Source organism: Protopterus annectens, chromosome 7.part0, assembly GCF_019279795.1.
Source record: "Protopterus annectens isolate FY-2018-M chromosome 7.part0, PAN1.0, whole genome shotgun sequence".
Lineage (NCBI taxonomy): Eukaryota > Metazoa > Chordata > Ceratodontiformes > Protopteridae > Protopterus > Protopterus annectens.
In genome coordinates this window covers 34,672,377-34,685,739 of record NC_056739.1, presented here as the reverse complement: position 1 = coordinate 34,685,739, position 13,363 = coordinate 34,672,377, and the positions used below count along the sequence as shown (strand labels likewise).

The 13,363-nt window shown below is 46.5% G+C and overlaps 1 protein-coding gene across 2 annotated transcripts in view; it reads left to right on the top strand.

Moving 5' to 3' along the window:
* The window catches only part of PPIL1 (peptidylprolyl isomerase like 1), a 161,956-nt gene extending 149,191 nt beyond the window's left edge, over positions 1 to 12,765 (top strand). For both annotated transcript variants that reach the window (XM_044076470.1, XM_044076469.1), the window contains one exon: positions 12,079 to 12,765. In XM_044076470.1, coding sequence (XP_043932405.1) covers positions 12,079 to 12,299 — 221 coding nt within the window. In that variant the 3' untranslated portion in view covers positions 12,300 to 12,765. The remainder of the gene's footprint in view (positions 1 to 12,078) is intronic.
* The last annotated feature ends 598 nt before the right edge of the window (positions 12,766 to 13,363 follow it).

Genomic DNA, 13,363 nt, shown 5'->3' with positions numbered 1-13,363 from the left:
GATCTCCGTCGAGGCTATCGAGGAGGCACTCAAGGCCTACCTCGGTAGCCTCGTCGAGATCAACTTATAGCCTGTCAGGCGCTGATCTGGACCGGATGATGAGAAGATTCATCCAGGCCCAGATACAGATGGGAGTGCTCTTGCCTCCCCTCTGGGGAGCTCGACCCTTTTTCAAGCCAATTGCTCCTTCTCCGACCCGCTACCGGGTTCAGAGCAGTTGGAGCCGAGCAGCCGGGCGGGGTGGGTCGGCGCCGATAGTACTTGGTACCGGATCCGACCTGCCTCGAGTGCATCGGATCCGACCTCGGAGCCTGGATCCGAGCCGGATCCGGGGATCAGTGCTCCTTGGCGCCGTCTGTGTCTGAGAGCACTGTCGCCGGATCTGGCGCTCGGCTCGATCCACTCCTCTGATCCGAGGGGGAGCCGATTGTCAGATCCTTTGGTCGAGGTCGGCTCCCCTTCGGCTTTTGATGTGGTGGAGAGGGCCCTGTTGAGGGTCTCCGGACCCCCGGCACTTGCTTCGGCTCCGTCCCGCGCTCCCTCTGCACTGGGTCAGGCTTCCACCATCCGGCCCTTAGGACAGCCCGCTCCTGTGCCCCAAGCTGTTCCCCTGGAACAGGTTACTGTTTGCGAGGAGTCCTCTGACAGCCCCCCAGAGGATGTTCCTCGCAAGCATACGTGCAAAAGGAGGCACATTGACTCCCCCGAGTCTCACGGAAGACACGGATTTGGAGGAAGTGGAAGGCTCTCCACGGTCACCCCCCCGAGGATGTCTCATTTGGAGACATCATGGAAATGCTCCGCATAAGGGGGGGGTGGTCTGCCCCCAAGTCTTCCTCTGACGAGGCATTTGAAGCGGGCCCGTCTACCTCTTGGGTGTCCCCTCCTGCCGACCCCCTGGTGGACCTCATTACCACCAGGGCGTGGAAGGAACCGGACACCGTGGAGCCAATCCCTAAAAGGCCCGACCGGATTCTCAGTCCCCCGGCTGACCGTGCCCATTGGAGTAAGGGGCCTCCGGTAGATGCCATGTTGACGGCGGCGGCCACCAAGAGGGAACTTGCTCAGGAGAGTCCCTCAGTCCATCCCCCGAGCAAGGAGTCTCGGATGATGGACCGCTTGGGGAAGCGGATGTTTAGTTCAGCGACCTTCTCGGTAAGGGCGCTGAACTGTCTGGCACATGTGATTAGGATGCAGCGCGATCTTATTAAAGAATACGCTGCATCCCCCCCAGAGTCCATGTCGGAGGAGGACAAGGTGCTGCACTCCACCCGCATAGCCACTCTCAGGTCCGTTACAAATACCTCTATGCGGCTACTCTCCCATGCTACGGAAGGCGCCGCTAGAGCCGCAGGGGCAGGTCTAGTTACTAGACGTCAGGCCTGGCTCCGTCATTGCGATTTCTCAGAGCCCTTCAAAGCGTCGTTTGCGAACGCCCCCTTCGATGGTTCTGCGCTCTTTGGCAAAACTGTTCGCGACACTTTGACCCAGAGCGAGAAGGACGGGAAGACGCTGTCTGCCGTCGGAATCCGCTTCTCTGCACCCCAGAGGCCCTATTCTAGGAACCAAAAGGTTCAGAAGAAGATGTGGTTCCAGAAGTCGCAGCAGTCCCAGCCTGCTCCGGACAACCAGTCCTTCCGTGGCAGAGGAGGACAGGGAGGACGCCGCCCTAGAGGCAGAGGGGCTCCCAGGAACTTCGGGTCCAGAGAACCCTTCTCTGAACGGCCCGCGCAGCAACCCTGAGGGGTTGCCCGGCTGCTCCACTCTGGAGGCAGTCGGGGGACGTTTTTCGGAGCACCTAGCAGCATGGGAGTCCATAACATCAGACCGCTGGGTTCTCCAGATCATATCCAGAGGATACTGTATCCCCTTTCGTCACTTGCCAAAATTGCAGTCCCTCCCCGACGTCCCACCCGGTCAGTGGGAGGCCGCTTTGGCAGAAATTGGCCATCTGCTAAAGAAAAGAGCCATCCAGCCCGTCCCCCCAGACCAGATCGGATCAGGGTTCTACTCCAGGTTCTTTTTAGTGCCAAAAAAGACGGGGGATCTAAGACCAATTTTAGACCTTTCTCTCTTGAACCTGGCAGTTCCCAAGGAGAAGTTCCGAATGGTCACTTTGCAGTCTATTCTCCTCCTTCTGGGAGAAAATCACTGGATGTGCTCCATAGACCTCAAGGATGCGTACTACCATATACTAATGGACAGGCGCTCCAGGAGGTTTCTCCGCTTCCGACTGGGAGCCAGTCACTACCAGTTCCGGGTCCTTCCCTTTGGTCTCACCACAGCCCCCAGGGTGTTCACCAAAGTATTAGCAGTGGTAGCGGCCCACCTGAGGCTTCAGGGGGTACAGGTCTTTCCCTACCTGGACGACTGGCTCCTTACCGCCTCAACAAGGCATCTACTTCTATTGGCGAGACTCCTTTCTCCATCTTGCTCCCCGTCTGGGCATCACTATAAACACAAAAAAATCCAACCTAGCACCCACGCAGTTCATAGATTTTATAGGTGCCAGGTTAGACACAAGGAGTTTAAAAGCCTTCCTCACTGCGGACAGAGTTCAAAATCTGCAACTCCAGGTGCGGGCCATTCTCCACTCAAGCTCAGTTCCGGCGGAGTTGGTCCTGAGGGCTCTAGGGTCCATGGCGGCTGCTATAGCACTTCTTCCTCTCGCCAGGTTCAATATGTGCATCCTCCAGTGGACACTCCTAGTACAGTGGTCGTATCTTGCTCTTCCTATGCATCATCCCATTGCGATCAGCAAGGCTTGCAAGCGGTCCCTCCTGTGGTGGCTTCACTCTCCAGATCTCCACGGAGGCCGCCCATTTTGTGCTTCTCCCCCTCTCGCCACGGTGACCACGGACGCCTCCCGCCACGGGTGGGGGGGGGGCATTTTGCAGGCCGGACCATCCAAGGCACGTGGAACGATTCAGAGACCTTACTGCATATCAACGTTCTAGAGATGAGAGCAGTGCTCTTAGCGTTGCTAGCACTTCAGGCCTTTCTTCCCTTGGGAACAATTGCGATTCAATCGGACAACATGTCGGTTGTCTGGTATATCAACAAGCAGGGAGGAACCAAGTCTTACCCTCTTTGTCGAGAAGCCATGAGAGTTTGGGAATGGGCAATCTCCACCAACCGCTTTCTCATAGCAACGCACATTCCGGGTCGGTCCAACATCCTGGCGGACAAGCTCAGTCGCACCATTCTCACCCCTTACGAGTGGTCTCTCAATACTCAAGTAGCGGAACGCATATTCGCACGGTGGGGAACTCCTTCTTGCGATCTTTTTGCCTCTCCGTCAAACACCAAGTGCGACAGTTTTTTCGCTCTGATACCTCCTCCAGGAGGTTCCCCAAGAGACGCTCTGGTGCATGCTTGGCCACCCGGTCTGCTTTATGCTCATCACCCCTTGCCTCTGATGCTCCAAGTTCTTCAGAAAGCCTCTCGGTTGGGGTGCAGAATGATTCTCATTGCTCCGTTTTGGCCTCGACAGATCTGGTTCCCCTTCCTAAGTTCTCACTCTGTGAATCCTCCTTGGATTCTAGATCCCATTCCGGATCTGATATCTCATCCATCCCGCTTATCTCCTCCGAACCTGGACAACCTGAAGCTGACCGCTTGGCTGCTCCAGTTCCACTTTTGATCAGGACTTCCCGGTATTTCGTCCCCTGTTAAGGCGATCCTGGTGGCAGCTCATAAGCCATTCACTAGGAAAGTCTACCGCAGCAAGTGGAAACGGTTTTCGTTGTGGGCGGAGCGGCAAGGCCTAAATCCCTTCACAGTTCCTCTTCCTTTGGTGCTTGATTTCTTAACCACTCTTTTTAACGATGGTGCCAGCAGTTCCACGGTCAAAGTACAACTTGCGGCAATTTCACATTATCACATTGGTCATGACTCCAATCCACTGATGTCGGCCAAGTTGTGTAAGATTTTCCTTAAAGGTACTTTTCTTCTCAGGCCCCCTGTAAAACAAGCGGTTCTTCCTTGGGACCTTTCCTTAGTTCTCCAGGCCTTGACCACCCCCCCCCCCCTTCGAACCGGCGGCTACGGTAGATCTGAAATTCTTGTTGTTCAAGACTGCCTTCTTAGTAGCCATTACTTCGGTCAAGAGAGTTTCAGAGCTTCAAGCATTATCAGCTAAACCTCCTTACTTGGTCTTTCATCCGGACCGTGTTTACCTCAGGACCAACCCGTCCTTTCTTCCTAAAGTAGCTTCTGAAGCAAACCTTAATCAATCCATTAACCTCCCTGTTTTCTTTCCTAAATATGAAAACAAAGGTGAATACAAGCTTCACTCCTTAGATGTTCACAGGCAACTTAGATTTTATCTAAACAGGACGGCTGGTCATAGGCAATCCGACCAGTTGTTCATTTCCTTTGCTAAATTTAATTTGGGCAAGCCAATTTCTAAAGTCTCACTATCTCGCTGGATTTCACAATGTATCTTATTGGCTTATCAAGCTTCAGGAAGGCCCGCACCGGAGGGTGTACATGCCCATTCAACCCGGTCAGTCTCTACCTCGGCAGCCTTTAAGGCTAGGATTCCTCTAGATGATATTTGTGCAGCAGCCACGTGGGCTTCATCTCATACTTTTATTTCCCACTACAAGTTGGATCTTGCGTCTAGGGGTAGAGCATCCTTTGGCTCCGCGGTGCTCCGGAATATCCTTCCATGATGGCCGCCCAAGATTCAGGTAGCTGGGGACTCTGTCCCACAGGTTGCAGACAAATGAATCTCCTACTTCAGATTTAGAAGTTATGTACTCACCATAACGTTCCATCTGAGTAGGTGTATTAATTTGTCTGCAACCATCCCGCCCTTCTATCCCCCTGGCCTTTCAGTTTCCTGCATATATTGTGTTACCCTTTTCAGGGTGTTCTTGCTGTTGGCAAACTCGATCTGAGGTCATGAGGGTAGAGCAGGGCATTATGGGTGAGGGGAGGAGCTGAGAGCTTGGATCCATAGCTGGTAAACCATGCCGGTTCGGATCCGATATCGGATCCATAACCCACAGGTTGCAGACAAATGAATACACCTACACAGATGGAACGTTATGGTGAGTACATAACTTCTAATTTTTGCATCTTCAGGCATTTTTAAGCCAAAGTTTTGTAATCTAAATACTGATGAAAACAATGCTTTGCTACAACTACGAACTGAATCTTCTATCAGTATTAGGCCTGCTGATAAGGGAAGTACAGTTGTTGCACTGAATAGATCTGATTACTTAACTAGTATGTATACTATGCTGAATGATGTTTGTACCTATAAGAAGGTTCTAGAGAAAGATGTTAATAGATGTATTACTAATGTGAAGAATGATCTTTATGATTTGTTGATGTGTGGCATTATTGACCATGATCTTTATGATTTGTTGATGTGTGGTATTATTGACCATGATCTGTATGATTTGTTGATGTGTGGTATTATTGACCATGATCTGTATGATTTGTTGATGTGTGGTATTATTGACCATGATCTGTATGATTTGTTGATGTGTGGTATTATTGACCATGATCTGTATGATTTGTTGATGTGTGGTATTATTGACCATGATCTGTATGATTTGTTGATGTGTGGTATTACTGACCATGATCTGTATGATTTGTTGATGTGTGGTATTATTGACCATGATCTGTATGATTTGTTGATGTGTGGTCTTACTGACCATGATCTGTATGAGTCCTTGATCATTGAGAATCCCCTTATTCCTACAATACATGGGTTGCCCAAAATTCAGAAGGATAGTCACAAGCCTCCACTCCGCCCTATTGTCTTAGGGCGCAGCTGGGTGACTGAACCTCTTTCCACATATGTTGAACTAAAACTTAAACCTGTACTTAGTGATTCTCTTATCAATTAGAAAATGTTCAGTATCTTTTAAAATCTAGTTTATGCTCCTCCACAAATGGTGTTGTACTTGATAATATTTTTCTGACCACTCTATTCACTGTTATACCTAATGAAGTGGGTCTTGATGCTATCAGGTTGTTTATTTCTAATCATGGCCATTTCTCGCATAACATGATTACTGTTTGTACTTTGCTAGATTTGATTCCATGTAATAACTGTTTTGTGTTTGAAGGTCAGTATTGTCTGCAACAAACAGAAGTAGCCATGGGCACCCCCTGTGCCAATAGCTATGCTAATTTGGCTATGGTGCAGTGGGGGAATGAGCATGTTTATAATGATAATCCGTATAGACACTTTATCAAGTACTACGCTAGATTTGTTGATGATATTTTTCTCTTGTGGGGAGGTAGTGAGGATGAACTTTTGAATTTTGTCAGATATCTTGAAAGTACCACAGACTATCTAAGGTTTAGTCTAAATTACTCTTCCACATTTATTGACTTCTTAGATGTTACTGTATTAAGAAATGCTGAAGGCATCCTTGAGACGCAGCTCTACAGGAAACCCTGTTGGAGGAATAGTTTACTCCATCGGTCTAGCATGCATCCTTCACATATTTTTTCTAGTATTCTTAATGGCCAGTGTTTAAGAGCCTCTAAGCTATGTACCAACGATGTGGCTTTTCAGGAGACTATATATAAAATGGTTGAAGGCTTTAATGTTCGAGGGTACTCACAGACCTCAGTAAGTAACTCCAGGATGACTGCTTTATCGAATCGACGCACTAGAGGTGCTCCTTATTTTTCCTTAAATAATCACTCTATGAATAAAAGACAGGTTGGTAACATGAGTTGCTCTCCTAGGATATTTTTAAAAAATTCTAACAATATACAACATTACTGTAATGTTAGAAAAAATTGGCCTGTTCTTCTAGCAAATGAAAATGTAAGGTGGGTGGTGGGAGATTACCCCTCCTTTACATTCAGAAATAACATGTCACTTAAAAGGTTTTTATGTTATGGCCCAAGGTCCATATGTCCCACACCCTCAGGGAAGGTTGGTACCCTTCCTTGTTCTAATTGTAAAGCTTGCTGTGCTATTTCTCCAGATCCCTGTTTTACACACCCTGTCACCAGACGTGTTTTTACACCTAGGTTTTTGGCAACATGTAGGAGCAGGAACTTAGTTTATCTTGCTACATGCTATTCCTGTAATGGTTTTTACATTGGTAAGACCACACACCAGCTGAGGGAAAGAATTATTGAGCATTTAGGAAACATACACAATCAGGTTATATCTAATGTCCTAGCTAATCATGCCTTGTCTTATCCAGGCCATAGTACCTTTTTGTTTAGGGTTCTGCATCCCAGCAGAAGAGGAGGTGATTTTAGCAACACTGTTGAATTGTGTGAACTAAATTGGATTTATCTCTCTGAGAGCTTATGAACCTCCAGGCCTTAACAGTGGCACTTCTTTTAAGCCTGCCTTATTAGGCAGTAGATGTAAGATGATTTTTGTTTTGTAATTGGTTCAGTTTTAATTGTTTCTTACTGATTGGCTGAGTACTTAAAAATATGTTTATAGGTTCATACTAGGCTATCTGCCCTAGGGCATTTATAAGCCTAGCCAGAGTGTGTGTGGCTTTCACCACCCCTTAGGATGAGAATACTATACCCATTAATTTGCTGTGCCTCTGTCCAGCAGTGATACAGAGATGATTCCCGGGGTAAACCTACGATCTCCCATCCACTCGTCAAGATTTCTCTTGAACAGAGTCAGTGAGGGGCTCTGCCTCACATGGACTGGGATTCTGTTCCATAGTGTAGGGAGTCTCTGGGTGATGAATCTGTCCCTCCAGCACGTCCTATTTATATCCGTGTTGAGGTTTAAGTCTCTTGCTCTCATGGCTCTGGTGGATTTGGATTTTTGAGGTGGAGCATGTCCATTAATTCCGGGTTGGACATGGCCTTGTATGTCAGGCACAGATCACCTCTGAGCAGACGGTATGCGACTGAATAGAGCTGGAGTTTCTTCAGTCGGGCATCGTATGACATATGTTTGAGCCCTTTATCCTTTTGGTGAGGAACTTTGGGGTCTTTCCAACTGCTGCAGGTGTCGGGTAAGGTACATTCCGAATGGGCGTTGTACTCAATCATTGGTCTGATAAGTGAAGAGTACAGGGGTACAATGACCTCTCCTGATCTGGATGTGAATCCCTTCATGATCAGGTGGGCAATGTAGAAGGTCTTCCTAACCACTTTGGCAATGTGAGTGTCAAAAGAGAGGTTACTGTCAACTTGGGTCCCCAGGTCCCTGATAACTTCTTCCGTGTTTAATGGATTACCACCTATGTGGTAATTAGGGGTTACCTTGTTCTTCCCAAAGGGTATGACTATACATTTTTTGGCATTTAGCTTAAGGCCATGGCTCTGGCACCAGTTATCCATTTCTATGAGACCTTTCTGGAGGATGTCTGTGTCTGATGGAGTGTCAATTATGGTGCCCAGTTTGCAGTCATCTGCAAATTTTGTCAACCACAATCCCCCTATGTTTGCCTGCACTTCAGAAAAATAAATGCCGAACAAGAGGGGGCCCAGGACTGAGCCCTGTGGGACACCGCTCGTGACCGGCTTAGAGTCTGACATGGCACCAGCAACTCTAATCCTGTGTGTTCTGTCCTTGAGCCAGTTTGCAACCCATCTTGTGACATATGGGTTTACATCTAAGCTGGTGAGCTTTTCTGTGATGCCCGAGTGGGGTATTGTGTCAAACGCTTTTGCTAGGTCAAGGTAGGCTGTGTGAACTGCCTTACCCTCATCAATGGCCTTAGTGACTGTTTCGAAAAAGTCGACCAAGTTCAAGAGGCAGGATCTGCCCTTGACAAAGCCAAATTGGGTAGGATCCAGTGTCTGTAGGTCCCCAATGTCTTTATTTATGAGTTCCATTATGATCCTCTCCATAGCTTTGCAGACAAGGCTCGTCAAGCTTATGGGGTAATTTCCAGGGTCCGTAGAAGAACCGCCTTTGTGGAGTGGGACCACAGTTGCCGTCGCCATTCTTTGGGCACGCATCCTGTAGTAAGGCTAAGATTAAACAGCAGCCTTATGTGTGGGTTTAGTTCCTCATTGAGTTCGTGTAGCACACATCCGGGGACACCGTCCGGTCCCATTGATGCTGTGTTTTTTGCTTTAGAGAGAGCAGCTCTCACCTGGGCATCTGAGATGTTTGGGAGGCTAGACTCTGGTGGGATAGATATTTCTCCTTTTGGGGGGGAGGGAGGGGAGAAATTTGCACTGAACCTGTCTGCCAGTATGTTGGCAATGTCTGTGGGTTCAGTGATTTTTTTATCATTTTGGACTAATTCTGAGCATATCTGGGAGTTTCCACCCAGGTTTCTAACATAGCTAAAGAAGGCTTTATGATTGTCTTTTGTGTCATTAGCGATTTTTCTCTCAAAGTTGGCCTTGGATGATTTTATGAGTGATCGTAGTTTTTTGCTAGTATTGATCAGAGATGCCTTCCCATTTAAGGATTTTGCTCTGTCATGTAGTAGCTTTCTCCTCTTGTTGTAGAGTTTGTTTATGGCTGGAGTCCACCAGACCGGGCGCCTGCCTTTGGTGGAAAGGGTCTTGATTTTATTAGGGATTGCTTGATCCATACATTCCTGTGATTTTTATTTTCATTTTGTATTTGGTCTGATGAAGCGATAACCCCGCAAATGCGCTAACCTTTTTCCAATAAACTGTTTGCTGTTTTACATATCTTCTGAACATTTATTTGGCTGGACTGTGGTGGTTTGACTCACTTATACTTATTTCTGGATTAATCTGTTAAATTCAAGGCATTCTCCATTTGGGTAGAGAGATGTCCTAAGGTGCTGCATCAGCCTGCAGGTGCTAACCTTTATTGCTAGATAATCTGTTTATATGATTTTCAGGTATTCCATGCATCATGATGCAGGCCTGTAGCATTTACACCTATTATGACATTGTAGAGGATAGGACTGTGGCCTCTCTCCAGCTGGACAAGCAGCTTCTCAAAGGAGTACAGAGAATTCATAAGCTTTCTCCCCTTCTGGCACCCAAGCTTCTTGATTGATAGACTTGTCCACCTCCTGTCAGTCGGTTGGAGGACACTTTTCGTGATGGTCAGCACCTTTTCCAGGGATTAGGTATCCTGTATGAAAAACCCATGTTTTCTGCTGAAAGTGGATTCGTAATTTTTCTTGTATCATTCCATTTATCTCCCTGTTGTCTTTCAGGAGGCCAGAAACTAGGTGAGAGAGAGCCTGTCGCACCCTGCACGAGTCTCCATCAGCTCAGGTTCAGTTTGTACCAAGTTACTGCATTTTAGAAGATAGAAGAGCTGTGCATGTGTTGTGTTGGTGCGGCAGGATGGAAGAGCTGTGCATGTGTGTTTTTATTGGGGCAGGATGGAAGAGCCATGCAAGTGCTTTGTTTTGCTGGGGCAGGATGGAAGAGCTGTGCATGTGTGTTGTTTTATTGGGGCCGGATGGAAGAGCTGTGCATGTGTTGTGTTTTATTGGGGCAGGATGGAAGAGCTGTGCATGTGTTGTGTTTTATTGGGGCAGGATGGAAGAGCTGTGCATGTGTTGTGTTTTATTGGGGCAGGATGGAAGAGCTGTGCATGTGTGTTGTTTTATTGGGGCAGGATGGAAGAACTGTGCATGTGTTTTTTTTTTTTTTTTTTTTTGTATTGGGGCAGAGCTTGTCAGTTGCTAAACAAATCCTTTCCAAGTATATTACTGATTGCATTATGTTTTGGCATTGTGCAGGTCACATCCCACAGGATGTTGGTACTTTGGAGCACACCAACTCAGTAGTTAGATCCACAACTTCAATGACATTGCAGTTCAATTCTGACTCCAGGAGCTACCTGTCCATTGACACTTTGACACTTAGGTGTTTCAAGCTTCAGTCTTGTGAGGTTTCATCTTTTTAATGCTCTTTGGCTTTGGTGATTCTGGAGATTCATTTTACTGCTTGGGAATCTTTCCATTTGCATACGTACTGAGAAGGTTTCCCAGTATCAGATTAACAAGCATGAGCAAGGGAGTACTGTGGTGGTGGTGCTGTGGTAGCGTTGTTGCCTCACAGTAAGACGTTGTCTTGTTCGATTCTCAGCTAGAGCATCTTCTGTGTGGAGACATGTGTGAATGGCCGTACCTTCTTCGAAGGTTGTGCGTCAGGGCCGGCAACTTGGCACGTAAAAATCTACTGCCAATCATTAGCGGACCGGAGTTCCGCTGTGGCGACCTCTAACCGGGAAAAGCCGAAAGACACAACAAGTTAAAGAGCAAGGGAGTCCTCTTTGGTGGGCTGTAATTACCTCCTCCTGCCCTCCATGCCCCATGTAGCAGCTGCTAACCGAGTTCTGTACAAGTTAAAAAGGTGCATAGGACTTGACGGTTGTGATTGCTGTCTGGATGGGGCAGACTGGTGGTCATAAGGCCCACCCATGCTGTTCTACCCTGGCATATGATGTAATGGTGTGCAGTGGGATGATGTATGCAATACCAGGCATGGGAATTGGATTAAAATGTCCTAGGTGGAGTTGCATGGGATGATATCCCATATGTATACCCACTAAGGCTAAAGCCCTCACAGACCTCATGACATGGTGAGTGCACATCTGTTTATATGCCTGTGGAGGTTCATTCATCCTTGCTGGTAGCAACAGGGGATGTGCTGAGGAATGTTGCTTCAGAGGACCGATGAGATCTTTGCACATTGATAGTACTGAATGTCAGACACTTTCCAAATTTAGGAGGAGAGGAAGTGTTTTCTCGCACAGCTCCTTTAACGTGTGATTTGGGGACAGTCTTCTTCACTGTGAATGGGCAGATGAAATACAGTGGGTGTGACACACGCGTGCACAGAAATTGTCTTTTCTTTACATTTCTAGTTGGCAGCACTATTGCAGTTTTCTTTCATTCTTCCTCAGTGTCTGTTAAATTTAGTACGTAATTTGGTTCCATAATGTTCTGCCATGAGTGCATTTTCACCTTACTGTCATGAGGACTAAGTTGTTGCTTCTCGGGAGCAGTGTGTCTGGCTACTTTTTGCTGTTGGCATTTTTAATCAGAAGGAAAGTTATTAGGATAATTGAAGAAGTTCTGACTACTGTGTATGAGAGAAGTATGTGTGTTTACAAATTGTTTCTCTTGTTACATAGAACTACTAATTTTGTCCTCCTTTTTTCAGGTGCTGGAATCCTTGCCATGGCCAATGCTGGACCTGACACAAATGGTAGCCAGTTCTTCATAACTCTGGCTCCTACCCAGTGGCTAGATGGAAAACACACTATTTTTGGTCGGGTATGCCAAGGAATTGGAGTAGTTAACCGAATTGGGATGGTAGAAACAAACACCCAAGATCGACCAGTAGATGACGTCAAAATTATTAAAGCAGCTGTTGCAGGCTAGTGGAATGAGGAATGAAAACTGTGTGTTAAAAAGCAGACTATTCTCCCAAACTTGTTTTGTAATTACATTCCTTGCTGCCGCATAGACGTTATTTGTCATTTGGATATCTGTTCAGCTACAAAGACCCGGAAGTATCAAAATAGACATATAACCCAGGTTGTTCTTTTGCTTTCTGCAGATAGTCCATTACAAATGATGAAAGCATGCTTGATGCATGTAAAATGTGACATGCCTGCAACTTGTATGTAACATGTGACTACATGCCTGTAACTTGTGTAGGACATGTGACTACATGCCTATAACTTGTGTATGACATGTGACTGCATGCCTATAACTTGTATATGACATGTGACTACATGCCTTTAACTTGTATGATCATCCATCTCTTGGATCACTATTGAAAGTCGGCACTTCTAAGTGTTCACAGTGTGATGATGATGAATAAAATTTGTGGAATACTCCAGAAGCAGTCTTTATTTTCTGTTTGTTTTTCATATCAGTGCATCTCAGACAGTGCGAGTCATAGTAATATGACAATATTTCTGCCTGTCCAGGTTATCTTTCTTTCTACTGATGGAGCGGTAAATGCTTGTATAGTTGTATCCTAACTTTTCAGTTTTTCTGTTGAAGTCAGCATTTGAAGTTGCCTTACCTTACTGTAAAAATGTGATGGCAGAGGAATACTGAATTACCCAGAGAGCCTCTCCATTGTTTTAAACCCTGCCCTTTTGTTTTAAACCCTGCCCTTTTGTTTTAAACCCTGCCCTTTTGTTCATACACATGCACACTATTTTGAAGTAACATCCCCTTTTTAGCAAAGTCTTTTTTTCCCCAACCTCTGCTGTTTTTCCCTACCAGTCTTTTGTTTGGTATATCTTACATTTAACATACACTTGTTTGTGTGTTTTCTTAAGTTCACGCTGACATAAAAGGATCGGGTCTTTGTTATAAGGCTTTACCTTTGGCTAAGCTGTGGAATTGTATATGTATCCTGAAGAACTCCTGAATATGTAGAAAGTGCCTTTTAGTCAGATATGTGTAGAACTGAATTTACATGTTCTGCT